General features: G+C 41.5%; 1 protein-coding gene across 1 annotated transcript in view; it reads right to left on the minus strand.

The window, feature by feature from the left end:
• trabd2b (TraB domain containing 2B) overlaps nt 1-21,181 on the minus strand; it is a 430,972-nt gene extending 409,791 nt beyond the window's left edge. The window contains exons 1-2 of the mRNA XM_063064307.1: nt 20,667-21,181; nt 19,684-20,244 (exon numbers count right to left, since the gene is read on the minus strand). Of these exons, the coding sequence (XP_062920377.1) occupies nt 19,684-20,244; nt 20,667-20,873 (768 nt within the window). The 5' untranslated portion in view covers nt 20,874-21,181. The remainder of the gene's footprint in view (nt 1-19,683; nt 20,245-20,666) is intronic.
• Nucleotides 21,182-21,820: the final 639 nt, after the last annotated feature.

Genomic DNA, 21,820 nt, shown 5'->3' on the forward strand with positions numbered 1-21,820 from the left:
ACTTCTTTTCTCCAGTCTTTTATCACAATCTGTAACTTCTGACAGACTCTTCCTATTTTTTTCCTCACATCTCTTAAATGTCACTATTGACTTTAATCTCCTGCCTGAAACTCATTATCATTCTTCCCCAAGTCACATGTGGATCCAGTTCGGTAAATCCGATGACCAAACCATGGGGAACTACTTCAGCCACATCTTCCAGGTATTGTAAAGCTAGTATTCCTGTTTGAACTTACACCTACTTTGTTGCTGACACTGACGAAAGAAAACACCCTAAAATTATTAAATAAAAATACAAACTGTTATCCAAGCTTTTACTTAGTTTATCCATGAAATTTTTACCTCAAAGAGGAATGTTTTTGAAATTTGCATCCATTTTATATAAAATATTTCCTTGCTAGTATTCACTGTATCAGTTTAATTAGAATTACAGAATGAAGGACGGGTTATGGCACAGATATAAAAATTAACTGTAGCTTATAATAATCTTGAACCAGCCAAACAATTTGGTGGCCACCCAGTCCTGCATTTCAGAATATTCAACTACATCAATCTGTCACTACCAATATCAATGTAATCCCTCAACCCAAGCTAGGCCCCAACTATAAGCAGAATCAAGTTGGCAGGCAATTCTTAGTCTTAATACAATACAGCAATGTGAGTAAGTACAGCTAAGAGTTAGTTTGTATGGTCCAATAACTAATTTATTAGCAGCACGGTTCTTAACTTCTATTTTTTATAGAATAGATTTTCTCTTTTCTGGAACCAATCATGTAAAATAACAAATGCTAAACATTCTTCACATACAAGGAAGACAGTGAGCACTAATCCATCAGGGAGAGTCACATCCAGCTCCCACTTGACATTCACATGTTCAATGCAGAGCAGACATAGGGAATGAGACAGAAGTCTTTGGCTGGTCTTTCCTCTTTCAATACCAGGTGCACACCTATCACGTGTGGTACCCCTACTGTCATCCAGCTGGGAGCAATTAATTCAGCACTGACCATACACTAATGCTGGAACCTATTTGGTCTGTTTGGTTCAGTTCCAAACTGGGTAGCAAACATTTCCACTGAAATTATTGTGAGACCAATCCAGTTTTATTGGCATGAAGCAATTTAAGTCAGCTGGTTCGTCTCCAGTTAGATGTTTCCCACTTCCTTTTATTTTCCTGACAATAAGACACAAGATTACATTTTTGTTAAAAATATTCAGAATGTTTTCATTTCATTGTAAGAGCTGAGATGCATTGAAGTACATTAAAAAAAAAATTGGAGGTTCAGCATCAGTTTGTTTGAAACAGAATCAAAGAACTGTACATAGCCTGCTGCTTCTATATTCTAATAAGGGGAATATTTGACTATGTTAGGACAAGACGCAATCGAACAAAAGTTGTTTTCCACTGATTTTGTAACAACTTTGTGATTGCATATGCCACTGGGAGTTTCATTTGAAATGAAGTGAAATATTATACATGAGGCATCGTGAGGTGTTCCATAATTCTAATGAAGCAGAACTTGAGTAAAATTAGTGTTTTAAAATATATTGTATCAAAATTGGCACAATCTCCATTAGACAATCAGTGATTTTATGTAACTAAGGATACCCAAATTAAAGTCGGGCAAAAAACCCCCAGTGAGAAGTACTGATGAATTACACTTGAGTATTAGGAATTTTCAGGACTTAATAGTGGACATTGGCAGAATTAGAGCCACAAAAGTTACATCTGTTATAGATAGTGCTAATGAGCAGCTGTATGTTGCACTCTTTTTTTATTTAGAGATGCCGCACGGTAACAGGCCCTTCTGGTCCAATAAGCCTGTGCTGCCCAATTACACCCATGTGACCAATTAACCAACTAACCTGTAGCTCTTTGCAATGTGAAGGGACACCAGAGCAACTGGACAAAACCCACACAGTCACACTGAGAGGGTACAAGCACCTTACAAACCGCGGCGGAATTGACTTCACATCACTGGCGCTGGCTCCGAAGTTCAGTGTAGCATACATTTAATGTCACCAGGGAGGTATAAAACATGAAACCTTTGCAGACGTAAGATGACTCAGGAACATGACTGAAACATATGCTAAGCTGCCTCTGCCTGTTTTCAACATCTTCTCAAAGTACACAGATTTCCCCGCATGGAGGTTATCCAAAGTAATAAGTTAGTGTTGATTTGGCATCACTGCCTCATTTGCACTTGGATCAAAAAATGCCCATTTTAAACCAGATGAAAAATATTATCACCGTAACATGGACACCAGCAATTCAAAGAGCCTTTGACTGGCATCTGTAATAATGACAAGCCTGGCCTACCACACCATACATCTGACATGGAATTGCCAAAGGTTAGCTGACTGCCACAACATGCACACGGATTTCTGCAAGCACTGTTTCCATAGCTCTATTTTGCTTGTAGGAAATTATGTACAAAAATAAATCAGAAGTGTATATTGATAGTAACCTGAATTTAAATCCATAGGCATAGGGTCGGTGCTATTAGCAAAAGTGCAATAAAGGATGTTTAATAATCTACGTTTAATGAATGTTGACTCCATCTGAAGTGGAACATTTGATGCCCTAGTCAATAATGTCCCTCACCATTACTTAAAAGCAGCCTAAAATGGGGTTGCTCTTAGTGCTGTTTGTGCAGATTTGTAATGTGTAAAATGGCTGCGATGATAACTTACAAAAGCAGTCACCACATGTCAAAGCAATTCGTTGCAAAAAACACTTTGAAATGTTTCTAAGAGATGTGATAAGGTGATTACATAAATGTAATTCTGTTTCCGTCTTTCAGCTCTGCTCATTGCCCCTGTGGTTTTTAATGATTGGAAACAGCTGATCGGCTAATCAGTTCTTTTCAATAATAAAATGTGAATAATGGTAAACAGGCTGCTAGCGTTTGTTTTAACTTTGAAAACACAAACCTTTTTGGCAGTGCCTTCTACCTGCTGCGTTGTACAATGTTTCAGACCATGGCCAAGAAATTCTATCACATAGCACAACATTTTTGTGGACAACATGATTGGCTTTTATCAGAAACTCAATCTCATTTACAGTTCATCAACAGTACATATGGAGGGCATTGGACATGCAAAGCTATGTTAAACAGCACGTTTTAATGTCCCTTGTACAAAATACTTTCTTGATGGGTTGTGATCTGCTCCTGTTAGTTAGCAAGGGTCAATCTTTCTTGGCCTGCTGCCATGGTGTCTTAGGAAAGCACCATCGTGACAAATAACAGTGGCCTCCATCCCACTGCCACCTCTTCAGCTCCTCCATCACTACATCCCCACTCTGCCTGACCTGAAGTCACTACTAAGCCCAACCCCACCACTAGTTTCCAACTGCCTACCTTTGTCCACTGTCCACTGATTGTGATCCTACCAGCACCCCTCACAAATGTCTCCATGCGTCCTGGGATTGACAGCCCAACTCTGAACGCCGTATCCTGCACAAAACTGTTACAAGTCCAACATAGTCAATCTCCTTTCTAATCTATTATCATCTAGAAGACCTCCTTGAACATTATTTTGTTCTTGTAGTTACAAGAATATCAAGATGCTTTGGAAATCTTAGAGACCACAATGTTCATATTTTTACAGAGAATTCTAATGTGAAGCTTGGATGGAATTGCAAAATGCCAAGTGAAACTCACTTTGTTTTGGAAAGTGAAGACAGATTGATTTTAGATCTCATTAACTCTACATCATAAGCTCAATATTTCGTTCATCAGGAATCAAAGGATTCATGCATTAAGGATGCAAAATATACTGATGATGGCATAAATAACGTCACTGAAATAAATACGTAAAAGGTATAAATCAAAACTGTAGATCAATGGTTCAAAGTTGAAGTCCGATCTGGAAAGTCAGAGGATGGTTATAAACTCGGGAAAGTCTTGGAAATCTTTTCATTCAATTGCAAATCTTTCTCATGTGATTCTTGTTATTCGCCACACGTTAAATCAAACCCCATTTGTCACAAATAACAGTTAGAACAAATATTTAAGCAACAAGTAAGTGGGAGATGAAATGAAAATAATATTCTGAGCCAATACAGCTTAGGATTCATTTAGTACATGATGTTACATTTCCTTTCATAGGTGGTTTTATTTAGTTATAGAAATTAAGAGAAAAACACCAAAAACGTGAAGAAGTTAATTATGGAGTATATTACCATTTCCTTTAAGTATTATGTATTATTTGTCTTATTCTTTTATAGGTCATACTTCCTTTTGAAATGTGTTAGTTGGATAGGAAAGGCTTGTACATTTTTTGCCAAAAGCCCTCAGGTGTTCATGGCAACAGCTCCATCAGACTGGAACATTTTGTAGCCAAACCACTGAAGCTAATAAAAAAAATTCAAAGAGCCCTCAAACTTCTTTCAGGAAGCTGGCAAGAATCAGTCTTCCTGTCAGGCTGTTAAAGCCACAAACTAACCTACGAGCCCAAACAGTCACACCCACTTGCAGAAATGGGTACAATTTAGTAATCATCCCTCTTTTTAAATTTAATTGGAGCTTTACTTCCCATTTACTTGAGTGATGCCACAGGGAACCAGTGCTTGGAGTTAATGCGAATCTCCTCACCAAAACCACATTAGACTCTAAATGCAGCACGACATGGCAGGTTAGTGAATTTGCTGTCTGTCAGGGTGAAAAACACTCACACGTGGCTTTAATTTGCCATGTGTTTACTGCCATCACTCACTGAAGTGCTAGGATACCAACCTGCAAACAAACTCCTAACAAGAGCCAGGAAAGTAGAAAATAGAATTCTGCAAGCCTGAATTAAAAGAATACTATTTATTTGAACTCATTCTGGAACCAGACCAGGAAAGAAGTTTACATTCTTTGGATCAGTCAGGGCTCTGGAACCTTCTCTTTGGTTCCCTCTCAGCTATAGGGTTTCTAAGATTTTAACACTAAGCATATCTTTCCTTCCCTCCCACTTTCCACTGGGATTTCTCCCTATCTGACTCCTTGTCTATTCGTCCCTCCCCACTGATCTCCCTCCTGGCACTTATCCTTGCAACCAAAACAAGTGCCCTACCTGGCCCTACACCTCCTCCCTCACTACTATTCAGGGTCCCAAACAGTCCTTCCAAGTGAGGTGACATTTCCCCTGAGTCTGTTGGGGTCACCTACTGTATCCGGAGCTCCCGGCGTCGCCTCCTGTATATCTGCCGAGCACCTACACTCCATCCACCAGAAAAAGTGGGATCTCCCAGTGATGGCCCATTTCAATTCTGGTTCCCATTCCCCTTCTGACATGTCAGTCCTTGGCCTCTACTTCTGCGATGAGGCCATATCAGGTTGGAGAAACAATATCTTATATTCCATTTGGATAGCCTTCAACCTGATGGCATGAACACTGATTTCTTGAACTTCCAGTAATTGACAACTCCCCCCCGCCCACTTCACCATTCCTGTTTCCCTCCCTCACCTCATCTCCTTATCTGCCCATCACCTTCCTCTGTGGTCCTCCCATTTCCCTCTCTTCCATGTTCTTCTACCCTCTCCTATCAGATTCCCCCTTCTCCAGCCCTTTATCTCTTTCACCAAACAACTTTGCAGCTCCTTACTTCATCCCTCCCCCTCTCTTGGTTTTACCTATCACCTACTACCTTTTACTTCTTCCTCCCCTTGCCCACCTTCTTGCTCTGACTTCTCAATTTTTTTTCTCATTCCTAATGAAAGGTCTCAGCCTGAAACGTCAACTATTTACTCTTTTCCATACATGCTCCCTTGCCTGCTGAGTTTGTCCAGCATTTTGTGTGTGTGTAACACCCACCTACCCACTTTATCCCTCAATTCTGTTCATGCCAGGAATGTATAGTATTGCCTTTTCATCTAATGAGAGTTTGCCTTTTATCACGTAAATTTAGCGCATTTTTGTTTTATACAGAAACATGAATGAATTCATCATAAACAGTAAATTCATAAGTTCAAGAGAAATAAAATGTTAGTGATATTTTATGTGAGAAACACAGCACTGATTTCAATATGAAGTGAAATTTTCATTTCAATCCTATTACAATATCTCGCTGAATTTACCTCAAACAAGTGATGCATTTTGGGAAGGTACTAAGGGCAGGACATAGACAGTGCATGGCTCTTCGAAATATTATAAAACAGAGAGAAACCCAGGGATACCAGTAAATAGTTACCTGAAATGGAAAAAAATATTTACCCAAGGTGGTGAAGAAGGTCTTCAACAGCCAGTGTTGAATGCAAGAGTTGAGACGTTATGTTACAAACTTACAAGATGTTGGTAAAACATTTTCTAATGTTTGCGCGGTTCTGGTCACCATATGAAGGGAAGGGTAAAGATAAAACTAGAATGGATACAGAACAAAATTCAGAAGAAAGTTGCCAAAACAGAGAGTTTGTGTTACAAGGGGAGACAGAATAGGCTAGGACATTTTTCCTTCGAGTGAAAGAAGCTACAGGCAAACATTATTGAAGTTTATAAAAATTTTGATGGGCCTAGATAAGGTGGATATCTTTTTCCAAGATTTGAGAATCTAAAGTAAGAGTGTATATTACAAGTTAGGAGGGGAAAGATTTAAAGTGGACTTTAGGGGCATTTTTTCCACACAGAGTGCATGGAATGAGCTGCCAGAGGAAGCAGCAGTTGTGGACACAAATAAAACATTGAAAAGATATATGGACAGGTATATGGATGAGAAAGGTTTAGAAGGACATGGGTCAAGTACAGGCAAATGGGAGGAGCTCAAGCAGGCATGTTAGTTAGCATGCTTGAGTTGGGCTGAAGAGCCTGCTTCTGTGCTATAGAACTCTATGACCCGGACGCACTTTTCAATATTAAAAAGGTATTATATAAATGTACAATGTTGCAGTTGAATTGTTGGACTACACATCTGAACAAAGCGAACAAAACAAACCTCAGCAAAAATAAATGATAATGAATGAATAATGAATGGGAAATACAGAAAGTGTCGGGCATAATTAGCTAATTTATTCTCTGGTTGGTAGGCTGGTTTGTGCTGCCACTAATTTTTGTTTCTATACTGAACTGTCAGCTTCTGAGCTCTGGGTTAAAACATAAGTGCCCATTCCAGTGACCTCCATGTGCAAAATAAAAACCAACCAGGTCTTGCTCAGCAGGACCATGTTATAAATGGCTATCGGTAATGGTTCTAGACAGCTGTTAATACTTGTTTTTGATTTCTACTCATTTAACCGAAATGCCTTTAAGCACTGCATTTATGTATATCAAATTAAGCGTGCTTGCAGTCCAAGAATTTCTGGTTGCAAATTGCTCGTTGTTTCTATTTAAATAATTTGGAATTAAATTCAACTAACTTTACTTGTTGTAAAAAGAACTGCCGACAAAACTTCTTTCTCAGTTATCCAACTAAGAAAATGTTCCTTTTCCTGTGTCTGGGAAACAATAAATGTCCCCTTCAAATTTATAGTCACTGCCATTAATACATCACACAAGGAAGTCTGAAGAATCCAGGAAGGGCAGAAGATTACACTATATATTCAAATAACATTCCAGTATGGGTATTCAATAGCAATGGGCCTGCCTTCAAGATCTGTGACCTATAACGCTACACACGTGGCTCCCAGTTATTAAAGATTGATTTGGTGGAAGTGACCCCACAGAGGCAGAAATATGAATATATTTTATGTTCCATTTTCCTCTATCCATGTTAACTGCAAATGGACTCTTGTCACTTGACAGGAAGGCAAATTCAGTATCTCCCAGAAACAATGTTTTTTTAATGTAATTTTACACTGAAGATTGTGTCTTTTGTACAAACACTTATATCACTTTCCAACAGCTCCAAGAATGAAATGAAATGTGCCAGGTCTAATGGCAATGCTGGAATCCTTTATGATTTTGGTTCCCTCAGGGGAGAAATTAATCTGTAACTTTCCCATTAGACATTAAGTTCCAGTCACATGAAAGAGCAAAGGGGCAGTGTGCTGGTGATTTACCCAAATCAAAATCCATGAAAAATAACCTGGACGAAGTATTAATGTACTCCCTTGGGATAAATCTGTCTACGTGCCTTCAAGCTTGCATTGTATTCTTGGGAATGAACACAAGAGGGGCGCCTGTTCAAGGACGTGCAGCACCCAAGAACTCAGGCCAACTCTTTAACTCTGTGGCCTCATTCCTCCATTCTTCTTCCCTGACTTGATCAAGCTCTTGTGCCAAGTGCATTCAGGCTCCTGAGAATTAGATTATTTTTGCATCTGGTATCCACAAATTTCATACTAAATTCATACCCAGAGTGTAATAAATTTGATTCAAGAAAGCAGCACAGAGCAAGTCACACAGCTATTTAAATGTCTCCACCCAAAATGAGAGTTGGAGGGGAGCCCACTGTAAGAGCAAGCGTCACCATAGCAACGTGGAATATTCCATGACATCAGCAATGCACAGCAAGCATTGATGATGGAAGGGTCACCTTCCATCACTAGCTGGGCACAGCCAAAATGGAAACTCCACATAAATAAAAGAGTATGTGATTTTTAGAACGTAGAACGATACAGCACATACAGGTCCTTCAGCTCAAGGTATTGTGCCAACCCTTCAACCTACTCTATGATAAATCTAATCCTTTCCTCCCTCATAGCCCTCCATTTTTCTTTCACCAATGTTCATATTTTTTTATTGAAATACAAGTTTGGCTCTGGAATTTCTAAAGTCTGGATTTAGCACATCCAATGAAAGTTTGATTATATTGCTTACCCAAATAAGTCATGCAAAAATCATAACAATTTACTTCAGATCAGTGACCATTCACTGTTAGATACAGTGCTGAAATCTGGAATTATTAACTGTTCTGGATCAACATGTTAAACTGAAGGAGCTAATCCAAATGGTGCCCCTTGAAGACAATTGCTTGGTGGCTTTCTGGCAATGTAGAAACCCAAATACATTACAATTTCATCTTTTAATTCTGGTTAATTTTTAGCTCATTGTTTTCTTAAGTTGATTATTTCCAACATTTTTTTTTCAATAATTTCCTAAAACTAGTTGTTGGGTTAAAAGTCTAGAGGCACTAGCCAACACCCCAAGTTTGTGCCTGCATTTTCAAAAATACATTGAGCTAAGATCACACCCTGGCAACGAGAGCCTGAGTAGGTGCCTGAAACCTTGGGCTCTCGCTGCCTGGGTGTGAACTTCTCAGATTTACGTTTGCACATTATCCACTACTGTGGATGAAAGTGAATTTGGGCAAGAAGATAAAACAGACACAATTACTCTTCTCACTTACATGACAGGTCTGATGTCTGCTTTGATTAGGGTCAAGAGAATGGAATTTTGCAAGGGGTATATCATGTGTACCAAAGCCACAGTATCAGCTGTCACCCGTTATGTGTACGTGATTCGAACCCACTTGGGCCTTACTCACTTCAAGTTCAAGTTTATTGTCATTCAACATTTATGCAGCTAAATAAAACATCAATCCTCTTGGACCAAGGTGCAAAACACAGTGCCTATAGTTACGATCCAGCAAACACAGTTGCAAAAAGATTTTAGCGGAAGTAGCTGAGAGGCATGGCCTGAAGATCAACAGGTTGACATAAAGTGCGAGGTGTATGTTTATATAAGACAGTATAATGTTACTGGCACTCAATGTTCCCTCTAATTTGCAATGACTTGCGCGCGTGAAAATCTTGTGCTGTGAAATTTTTGCCCAGTGACAACAACATGTGTGCACTGAATAACTTCTTCAATAAATAAGCCAGTTCTAAAACCTGCAGACAAATCATCACAAGCTCCACGTCATCAACACTGTCCGCATTAGAAACTGGAAAAGGAAATGGGATTGTGCACAATCATGAAATACACTTAACATGCCAACAAGGTAGAGGGTGACAACATTTTGTGCACAGTTTAAATTCCTTTGTGTGTTAGTAGCAAAGTGCACACACACCTTAGAGGGAACATTGCTGGCACTATTATAATAAATCAAGCAGCAGTATACACATGTGAAACAGCAACAATAAAAGATGAAAAAGTGACTAGTCGATCAGTGACCAGGGCATTCAGACAGAGTGTACATTCATGTGTGCTGAGTGGCAGCGGGATATTATGACGTCTAACAGCCTGGCGGAAGAAACTGTTACCCAGCCTAACAGCTCTGATGCTGTTGTACTTTCTGCCTGACAGACAGCAGGAGGAAGGCTGGGAGTGGGGGGGGGGGGGGGTGTCTTTGACAATTCTTAAGGCACTGCATATGGAGCAGTTCTGATCTATCTTCCTGAATGGGGGAGGGAAGGGAGATGCCTTTCCTTCTCCCTGGGTCTCCTGTCCCATGATCCTCTCATATCCCTTTTGCCAATCAACTGTTCAGCTCTTGGCTCCATCCCTCCCCCTCCTGTCTTCTCCTATCATTTCAGATCTCCCCCTCCCCCTCCCACTTTCAAATCTCTCACTATCTCTTCCTTCAGTTAGTCCTGACGAAGGGTCTCAGCCCGAAACGTCGACTGTACCTCTTCCTAGAGATGCTGCCTGGCCTGCTGCGTTCACCAGCAACTTTGATGTGTGTTGCTTGAACTTCCAGCATCTGCAGAAATCCTCGTTTTCGGGAGATGCCAATGATGTTTTCAGCTGTCCTCACTATCCGTTGCAGGGTCCTGCAATCTGATGCACTGCAATTCGCATACCAGACGGCTGGTCAGGACACTCTTAATGGTGCTCTAGTAGAATGTGGTGAGAATTCACTTGCTTCAGTCTCCTCAGGAAGGAGGGGCACGGTTATCCTCTCTTGGCTAAAGAGGTGGTGTTAAGGGACCAGGTGAGGTCATCAATAACATGCACGCCACGAAACTTGATGCTCCTGACTCTCTCCACAGAGAAGCAGTCAATTTCTGCCTGCCTGGCCCAGAACTGATGAAGTCAAGCACCTCTCAAGGAACCACACGCCTTTCTGAAATGTACAGTTCAATGTGTAGTGCTTTTAGCAGCTGAGACTGTCACTTGTTTGTAGCTCTCCCCCTTCCTCAAAATACTTAAATGCTGAAACTATTTAGTAAATAAGATTGTGTTTGCAGTGTACCTGGTATCTCAATGAATAAGAACACACTGAGAAGTTAAACCAGAACAGAACATACATAGTGAATGGCAGGACCATGTGAGGGTGCCATTAAACAAAAATACCTAGGGGTAGAAGTACGCAATTCCCTGAAAGTGTCAATGCTTTTAGACAGGGTCTTGAAGAAGTCCTTAGTCAGTCAGGGCATTGAGTCCAAGAGCTGGGACATCATGTTATAGTTGTACAAAATGTCCTTGGAGGAATGGGTACAGTTCAGGCTGCCACACTGCAGAAAGGATGTGATTAACCTAGAAAGGGTACAGAAAATATTCACAGTGCTGTTGCCGGGACGAGAGAAGTTTGAGTTACAAAGGAGAGGTTGGACAGGCTGGGTCTTTTTTTGAAGCAAATGAGGCAGAAAGATGTCCTTACTGAGGTTTATAAAATCATGAGGGCATAGACAAGGTGGATGGTCAAAGTCATTTTCCCAGAGTAGGAGTGTCTAAAATTAGACACCATAGGTTTAAGGTGAGAGGGAGGAGGTTTAAAGGCGATCTGAGGGTTAAGTTTTTCACATGTTTTTCCAGTTGGTATCTGGAATAAGCTGCTAGAGGAGACGGTGGAGGCAGGAAGTTACAACATTTAATAAGCATCTGGACAGGTACTTGAATGAAATCGGCATATAGACATATGGAATTAATGCAGACAAGTGGGATTAGTATAGATAGGCATGTCAGTTGAATTAGATATAGTACGTTGGGCCGAGAATCCTGTTTCTATGCTGTACAACTCTTATTCTGACTCTTACGTCTGTGCCAAAAAGAAAGATTTACTTTCTGAAGACTTAGACAGATTGATTATGGACCTCTACTTTCCATTAGCTTATGAGAAGTGCTATCTTGTAATCTGCTTCCACTTTTATAATGTCGAGGAGGGTCCGATCTTGTGTAAATTTGACATCACCACATTAATAACTGTCCTTGCCCTATCATATTTGCATCTGTATTGAAACTGACAGAAAGTGACTGGACATATCTGAAGTACTTAACTTAACCTGGATCCGAGCTGTGGCACTTAACAGCTCCACAACCGAGTTCTGCAATCGGCCTCTAAAAGCTTCACAAAGGTAATTAAACATACACACTGCCAAAAAAAAGGCCTTATCAATTAGCTCCATATCAAAAGTAATTACTACAATAACACAGCCTTCTCAATAACTAACAGGGTCGCTATTATGGATAACACATTGCCACCAAAGTAAAATTAACTGTAGCCATCAATTTTAAAGCTACTACCTCTATTCATCCCCTTAATATGAAAAGGAAAGTCATTAGAACATGCTTCATTCACATGGAATTTAAAATAACATTTCTCAACTGCATACATATAAAGTATTCAGTTGAAAATTAATGTTGTATTTCAGAAAATACTTATTTTGTAAAGACAAAAAAAACAATAACGGTTAAATAATTGTGCAGTTCTGGAACACATGTTTCTTAAAACTTAAGGTTGAAGCTAAGGCTATGACAAGAAAATTTCTTGATGTTATTCATAACATCAAGAAGAAATTATTAGTAACAGGTTACTGATGTAAAAATCACGAGAGAAAAATCTTACCCAAATAAACAGTCTCCAACAGAAGTCATTTCATAGCAACGAGGAGCAGGATTGGTTTTCCTTGAAGTTTTTACTAATATGGTTCCATGCCTAGAGTGCATTTTGGAAAGTCTGTTCACTTAGCTGTCTTTCTCCTCCCTGCGTACAGACAGAAGCTAAAGAGCAAGGCTCCAGAGATAAGAACAACAACAAGTTGGTCAAGAGAGACAGAGGAGCGGCTATGGGATTTCTTCAAGCCAGTGGACTGGGCCGTGCTCAAGGGACCATTAGAGGATCTGAATGAATACACCACAGTTGTAGACAAGTGTGTTCCCACAAAATCATTCCGAGTCCTCCTCTACCGAAACCCTGGATGAACCAGGAGATCCACAATCTGCTGAGGGCCAGATCGGTGACATCCATGTCTGGCAACCAGGTAAGGTACAAGAAGTCCAGGTACAATTTCTGGAAAGCTATCTCATGGGCAAAGTGGAAATTCTGCACCAAACGAACTACTGAAGGATACTTGACAGCTCTGGCAGTGCTTGAATGCTATTACCTCTTACAAAGTGAAACCAAATGACATAGGTGTCAATGCCTTCTATCCTCACTTTGACCATCAAAGCATAGAGTAACCATCACAAACTCTCACAGTCCCCACTGACTCTGTGATTTCAGTCTCAAGAGGAATGTGAGAGCATCCTTCAGGGAGGTGAACCGCAGGAAAGCAGTCGGCCCTGTTGGGTTACCTGGCCGAGTACTAAAGACCTGTGCTGATCAACTGGTTGGCGTGTTCACTGTTATTTTTAATTTCTCACTTCAGCAGTCTGAGGTACACACCTGCTTCGAGGAGGCTTCAATTATACTGGTGCCTAAGTAGAACGTGACAATCTGCCTCAAAGACTATCATCCCGTAGCACTTACATCCACTATAATGAAGTTCTTTGAGAGGTTAGTGAGAAAACATACCAACTCCTGCCTGAGAAATGACTTGTTTCAGCTCCAGTTTGTCTACCAGTGCAACAGGTCTGCAATAGATGCTATTTCATTGGTTCTTCACTCAACCATGGAACCTCAGGACAGCAAAGATGCATACATTAGAAAAATCTTTAACACCTACAGTTTGGCATTCAGTACTATCATCCTCTCAAATCCAATCAATAAGCTTCAAGACCTTGGCCTCGATACCTCCTTGAGCAACTGGATCCTTGATTTCCTTGCAGACCCCAAACAGTTTGGTAGCAACAACATCTCCCCAAAAATCTCCATCAGTGCTCTTGAAGTGTGGATATAAATCTTACATTTACTCCATAACAGCAAACAAGCCTTGATATTAATCACTGAATCCATAACCATTCTCAGAGATGACTGCTGTAAAACAAAACTACATCATTACCCTAACACTTCTCTCAATCTTTCTTGCGCAGTATTTCTCCTCACCTCCACCAGCTTTCCAAAAGAGTGAAGCTAATCTTGAAAACCAAAGGGAAGCTGTTCAATCTACCCTCCAGAAACAAGCTTGTTCAAACTTCAGCATTTTGTGTTTGTTGAGTGATCCCTATACTCCAACATGCTTCAGAGACAGGACTACCTACAGCAAATATCAATCAGAATCAGATTTATTACCTCTGACATATGACATGAAATTTGTTGTTTTGCAGCAGTAGTACAGTGCAAAGACATAAAATCCATAAAGTACGAAGATACTTCATAAAGTATGAAAATAAATAAATAAAGAAGATAAAAAAGGAATAACAAGGTAGTGTTTGTGGGTTCATGGACATTCCAGAAACTTACAGAATCCCCAAAATCTAAGTAAACCTGTGTCCTCTCCCAGGCCAGCATTCCTGGCTTTGAAGACCTGATTACACCCATCAGCAACATTGGGGAGCTTGTGCTCCTTTTATACATGACATCAGACAAACACTACTGCAAGCTCTTCTGTGAGAACAGACTACCAGGTGGGCAAGGAACAAGATTTAAGGATGTGCTCAAACCCTCATTAAGGAAATGCAACGTCCTTGCTGTTTCCTGGGAATCTTTGGCCCATAACCACTCAAGAAGCCTTTGGATGGTATTGAGAAATCCAATGCAAGGGGCAGAAGGAATGCACCACCTTTCAAGCTACCATCCTGCGTCCCAGCATCAAGATCCTGCTCCGTCTTATTAACTATCTCAGAACCCTCAAATCAGGAGTACAAAAAGTTCACCTTCAGTCCCAAGAGGAAGACTGATGTATGAGGAATGAGAAATATCTGTTCCAAGCTGAATATGCTAGGTTATCTTAAGGGGGTGATGAATCAGCATACAGGGGGGAGACTGAAAATTTGGCTGAGTGGTATAGCAATGACAACCTCTCACTCAATGTCAGTGAGACCAAGGAACTGATTGTAGACTTCAGGAGAGGGAAACCAGAGGACCATGAGCCAGTAATCATCGGAGGATCAGAGGTGGAGAGGGCCAGTAACTTTTAATTGCTGGTTTTCACTATTTCAGAGGACCTGTCCTGGACCCAGCATATAAATATTATTGTGAAGAAAGCACAACAGCGACCCTACTTCCTCAGGAGTCTGTGGATGTTTGGCGTGTCATCGAAAACCTTGGCAAACTTCTACAGATGTGTGGTGGAAGGTGTGCTGACCGGCTGCATTACAGCCTGGTAATGGGACACCAATGCCTTTGAGTGGAAAATCCTACAAAAGGTAATGGATTCAGCCCAGTACATCATGGATAAAACTCTCTCAACTATTGAGCACATCTACATGAAACATTGCCATAGAAAAGCAGCATCAATCATCAAAGATCCTCACCACCCAGACCATGCTCGTTTCTCGCTACTGCCATCAGGAAGGTGGTACAGGAGCCTCAGAACTTGCACCACCAGGTTCAAGAACAGTTATTCCCATCAGCCATCAACCTCTTGAACAAAAGGGGATAACTACACTCATTTAAGGACTCTGTTATATTGTTATTTCATGCTTGTGATTTATTGCTATTTATTTATATCTGTATTCGCACAGTTTATTTACAATTTACAGTTACTGTTCTATAGATTTGCGAAGTATGCCCACAGAAAAAGAATCTTAGGGGTATATGTGGCAACATGTACAGTGTGTACTCTGAAAATAAATTTCACTTTGAGCTTTAATTGCAAGTTGCTGTCTGGAAATACATGTCTCGAAATTCTTTCTGTATATTATAAATTTGTACATCGCTGAAATACCACCTCTTCAGGGAAACCAACTCCCCCAAAATATTTCTATACGTCTTCCGATATGCTTCAGATACAGCAACACACACCAAAGTTGCTGGTGAACGCAGCAGGCCAGGCAGCATCTCTAGGAAGAGGTACAGTCGGCATTTCAGGCCGAGACCCTTGGTCAGGACTGCTTCATATACAGTATCTTTTCCATTGATACACATTCCTAGATCTCAAGCACAGCAGATGTTGGCAGGTATGTCTGCATTACTACACTGTAAAAAGTACCAACTTCTCTGACTACCCGCAAACGCTTAAGATTTACTTCCTGACAACCTCCAGCTATTTACTGTTGATGCTCCACATGGCCTCATTAAGCAACTATTAGCACATCATTATATCAATGTGCCTCCTTTATCTTCCTTCAATTGTTAAGACAGTCACATCATTCCACATGCAGGACTTCCAAGGCTTCCTGCCATTCATGGGAGGTGGAGAAAGAGAGCAAACAAGCAGGAAAGAGGAGTTGACATTATCAGTTAAGGAAAATGTAAACAGAGAAAGCAACAGCACCAAGAGAACCCTGGAGAAATCTATGGCGAGACTGGCACCAGGTTTACAAGACACAATTAATTCTGAAAAAAATACCAACGGGGAGTCTGCACAAAGACGGTTCATTAAAATGGAGTTTAAGAAATCTAACAGATTTACATGAAAAAAGGGAACAACACTAAATCCTTGTTTATTCTCCACTGAACAGCATTTCCATAAGTCAATGCTGTATCTCCATATTAAAAACAAATTCCTTCCTTCAGAAGCCAAATCATATAAACTCAAATACTAGATAATGGGGTTTTGTGAAATCTCTATTTTCAGTTTATAACTTGAGACCGTTAACCATGATTTCATCCAGTTTACATTATATCTGCCAACAGCTAGCTAACGTGGTGATAAACATCTCAATTCTGAGAAATAAATATAGTCACTTCCTCCAAGACAGTATTCATTTTTATATATTCAAATCCAAGATTTGATGAGAAGATCTAATCAAACAGAATTGTTTTATTCAACAACAGGAAAGATGTATTTGCCATCTATTCCATTAAATTAGTCACTACTTTTCTTCTTCAAAAATTGAATTATAGCTATTTGAATTATGCAACCAAACATCAACAACAAAAAATTTGGCACTAATGTTAGTTCAAATTTATAGACAAATCAAATAAAATTGGCTAGCATTAGTAAAATAATTGGATTAGTTAAAAGGAGAAGAAAATGTAGGTTTTATTAAATATTAATAACCGACGGTAGCATAGAAGTTAGTGTGACATGATCACAGCTCGGGACATTGGAATTCGGAGTTCAGTTCCAGTGCTGTCTGTAAGGAGTCCCTGTACTTCCTCCCTGTGGAATGAGTGAGTTTTCCCTGTATGCTCCGGTTTCCTCCCACGATCCAAAGAGGTATCTTGTAGGTTATTGTTCAGGTAAATTGTCCTGTGATTAGGTTAGGGTTAATTGTGGTTCTTGCCGATTGCTGGGGAAGTGTGGCTCAAAGGGCCGTAAGGGGCTATTCTGTGCAGTATCACTAAATAAAAAATAAATAAGTTACTGATTTAAGTATTATCCTTCAATAGGTGTAACATTTGATCTACATTTCACAGCAACAAGTAAAAAATATATATTTTTTGTCCAGAAGAATAAAGCACATTACTTCAGGATTCCCTTCCATTCCTATCTAAACTTCAAAAGTGATTGCTCCCCTTCCCGGTTCGTTCCACACACATTTGCTCCACAGATTTGGTCTTTGGTCACCAAATTCTTACAGATGTTCAGTGGAGAGCATTCAGTCTGTTTGGGAGGCTCCAATGCTCAGGATCTAAGGAGGGTGCAGAGGTTTGTAGACTTAGCCAGCTCTGTCAGGGCCACAACCCTCCCCATCATCAAGGACATATCCAAGATGTGGTACATCCATCACTCAGGACCTTCCCCGTCCAGCAAATGCCCTCTTCTCAATACTACCATTGGGGTGGAGAAACCAGAAGACCCACCTCTACATTTTAGAACAACATTTTCCCCTTTGCCATCTGATTTCTGAACAGTCCATGAAGAAAATCATATTATTCCTCTTTTGCACTATGAATTTATCTTTTGTAACTTACAGTAGTTTTATGTCTGGCTCTGTACCGTTTCAAGACACAAAGTTCACCACGTGTCATTGATATTGATTGTCACTTCGCTAATGAGGTGGGTGTGGACTGACGGGGCAGGATCCCGAAGACACAAGAGATGAGGTATGTTGGAATCGGGAGGAACAGAAAAAGTGCTGGAGGAACTAAGCAGGATGGCAGTATCTATGGAGGAAAATGGACAGTCAACGTTTTGGTGAGAGATCTTGCAACATTAATTGGAAATACAGAATCCCAATTTACTTATAGCTGAATTATGGTAGTTATGGTGACATGGCTGAGCTGAATCTTGCTCTTTCCCAATCCCTGACAGTAACCCCATAACCTGGTACAATTTGGCGTCAATTTGCACATTTCCTCAGCTCTGTTGCCACAAAGTAATTTGAAATATGCCGTGTTAAAGATTTTACAACAAATCCAAAAACAACTAAAATAGCAAAATAAAAACTCTTTTGGCTCCCCCCATCAATCTACCAGCAAATCTCAGACACGCACTTTGTGGATTGCAGTCTGAGGAATGTTTGGTCTTTACTCACTGGGGGATAAAAGAAAGACTTGCATTTCCATGTTCCATTTCACAGCCTCGTCGTCGCAGGGTGCTTTACTATCCATGAAGTGCTTTTGAAGTGTAATCACAGTTACATTTTAGGAAATTTCTGCATGGCACAATACTACAAACAAGATGTGATTATGGCCATCTTAACCTATGTTTGTTATGCTGATTGATAGAGACAAATTAACTAACAACACCTCCCCAACATTTCTTTGCAACGGTGCCATGAGGATCTTTCGCATTCAGCCGAGACATCAGATGAAGTCTCGGTTCATGCTCTGATGCAAACGACGGAGCCTCCGATAAAGCAAAGCCACCTCAGCGCTGCGTTTGAGTGCAAAAGGAGATTTCAGTGCCCATCTACTCGGAGAGAGAATCGAGCCGTAACCCCTTGATTTGGGCGGCGAGACTGATGACGCACCCCACAACAATTCTGAAACACAAAAAAGTTACAACCACTGCAAAGTAATTATAAGGTGTTGAAAGGAAGTGTTTGCTGATCTGAAACCCTTCCTTCAGATTAGATCATTAATCTTCACACCGGAACCCAGAAGTCATTTTATAGAGCCTTGCAAAATTTTTACTCAGGTGTCCATTCACATAATTTACTGCAATGTCCCGAAATTCAAGGCACGGCGGTTTAATAGGATTTTTTTCTGCTTCTCGATCGACTCGGAAAGTTAAGTTACAATTACATAAGAGTCTGTCGAATTTAGGGGGACGCATCTGATTTATAAAAATAAAGCTATGGCACTAGAAAGGAGACAAGTTTCCTCTCCAACTAGCAGATGCTCCAGAAAACAATGAATCGACGTGAAGTGATAGGATTGTTTTGAAAATGGGAACGGGCACTCTTGCCCAGGCTGCCGAGTGGGAGAGAGATGGGGCAACAGGCACGCGTCCATCCGACACGGCCACAGCTCGCAGGGGAGAGGACACCCCATCTCGACAGAGGGACAGCAGTCCCACGACCCCGATCCACACCAGTCCTGCAGCGGCGCAGAACGCGAGCCGCGGTGACAGCGCGTCTGGATGCGAGCGCCGCATTCACCTGCCGCCTGCGGGCTGCACTCGCATCCTAACGCGTGTCTTTTGCAGACCGCTCCTCCGCTCTTACCTGGGAGAAATTGAGCCCATTGAGCGGATGGCACTGCTCCTCTACCCGCTCCACCGCCCCCGTCCTCTTCTTTAACCTTTCGGCCTCCTGGGCCAGGTAGAGGTCAAGCACCGGGACCCCTCTGGACCTGATGTCCGCCTCGGTCAGCGAGTTCACCATCAGCATTACCCACACCGGCCGCTTCCTCTCCCAGTTGCCGGCGATGGCGTTGAACAGGTAATCCGCGTATAAGCCCTTGCCCCTCTGGTCCGGGGTCATCCACAGAGGCATCATCACCTTCACGTATTCCAGGTGGCGCTTAAGCCTCCTGTATAGATCCCGGGGCAGGACGTCCTGAAGGTTCTCGCCGTGAGGCAACATCTGACAGCTAGTGAGGGCCGAGATGGTGTAGGGGTCGGTGAGGTCCAGCTCGAAGTACACGCTGTTGCTGTGCTGGAAGGCCCGTTTGCAGTTGTCAGCCACGAAATCCCAAACCCTGGTGTAGGGCACGTGAATGGTCCCAAATAAATAAGCGGGGGGCTCCCGTCTGACCGTCCAGAGGAACGAATTCATTTCCCTTTGCTGGTTAAAAATAATGAAAATATTCTGTCAATACACATATTTACCAATGCAACGAAAAATAGACATAAATACAGGGATGGTTTGTTTAAAATAAGAGATCTTTCATCTCCTGATAGCCGCGGAAGGTAGAGGTGCTTTTCCCCCCTCTAAAGCGGGGAGCTTTGCAAAAACATTAAAGCATTCGTCCGGAAAGGTGAGCTGCGCATACTGAATGGAATCCGACCAGCAAAGTCAAAATCGATTGGCGTTTCTTTAAACCGAATCGAACTGCTCGCGGCTGGTGAGTCTCGGCATTTAGCAGAACTTCAGTCAGAATTTCTCCGCAGCCTGGGGAGCTGATCCCGCAAGCACGACTGCGAAGCGGACACTCACAGAGCTAAAGTTGTAGAAGTGACATTAAGCGACAAAACAAAGTTACTCACCGACTTGGGAAGTTCACAGTGTCCCGTGTCTCGGAGATTATTCTCCTTGGAGCTAACACTTTGCACAACTATACTCACAACAACCCACAGCAGCCCGGCGTTAGCCTGCATCGTGCCTTCCATCGAACTTGTTGCCTGATATTTATGTATTAGTGTGGCGCGAGTAAAAGCCTGCTGAAAATGCGGCGAGGAAGATCGCGGGATCATAAAGCCCCTTGATCTTGGATGTTGCGATCACTGTATACAAGCTGAACGCCACAAGCCGCCATGCTGCCCCAGGAGCACAGCCGATCGTCCCCCAGAAAGTTTTCTTTTATTGAGTGAGGTGATCGTGATGGGAGAGTGAAGGTTTTTTAAAAGCATCTCCCCCCTTGGCCCTCCCCGCGGTCGCACATGAGGCAGATGCTGGGCTCAGATACTAAGCTTGCTGACTCTTATTTGCACAAGCCGGGGAAGGCGGGTACTGCTCGACATGTCAGTATGTCACTTCAGGGGCGAACTCTCGCAACTTTTAACTGCACCGGAGGGCGAAAGGAAACTTTTTTTTTTCCCTTTTCCAGCCGTCCTTCCTGGTGCAGCCCGAAGGTGGCGCCACACACGCGGAAGATCAAAAGCCCGGAGCCGTTCGAGGTGACAACAACCAAACCTGAGAGCGCCTGCCTCGACGCCCCGTGTGCTGAGCTCGAATTTTTCTTACATACAAAAAAGATAGAGCCACCCGATTTCTACTGAGACCTTTTCATTGTCCAAATAGGTCGGAGGAGAAAGGGATAGCGATTGAACTGAAATAAATGTTCCGCACTGTATGGTCAATGGTATGAATAAATAATATTTTGGAGGTAAAAGGCTCTAGCAGGAAAGTAAACTGCAGGGACCTTCTCCTGAACCGCTGAAGTAGCTTACACTGGTAATGTAATTCAGTGATTTCTATAACTATTAAACTTGAACAATTGAAATAGACATTGAGACCAACCCTGCTTATTGCTGTTTACTCTTCTTGCCAGAAGTGGATATAATCCTTAATCCATCCTGATTGGAGATCCTATTATCACCTTTCCTTCAATCCTGTATCTAATCTATTCTTAAAATATTGACATGCTCTTTCTTTTGTAAATGCTGATGCAGTGTGTTTCACAGCCTCCCGGGCAGAAGTG

The sequence above is a fragment of the Mobula hypostoma genome, chromosome 12 (genome assembly GCF_963921235.1).
Source record: "Mobula hypostoma chromosome 12, sMobHyp1.1, whole genome shotgun sequence".
NCBI classification, from domain to species: domain Eukaryota; kingdom Metazoa; phylum Chordata; class Chondrichthyes; order Myliobatiformes; family Myliobatidae; genus Mobula; species Mobula hypostoma.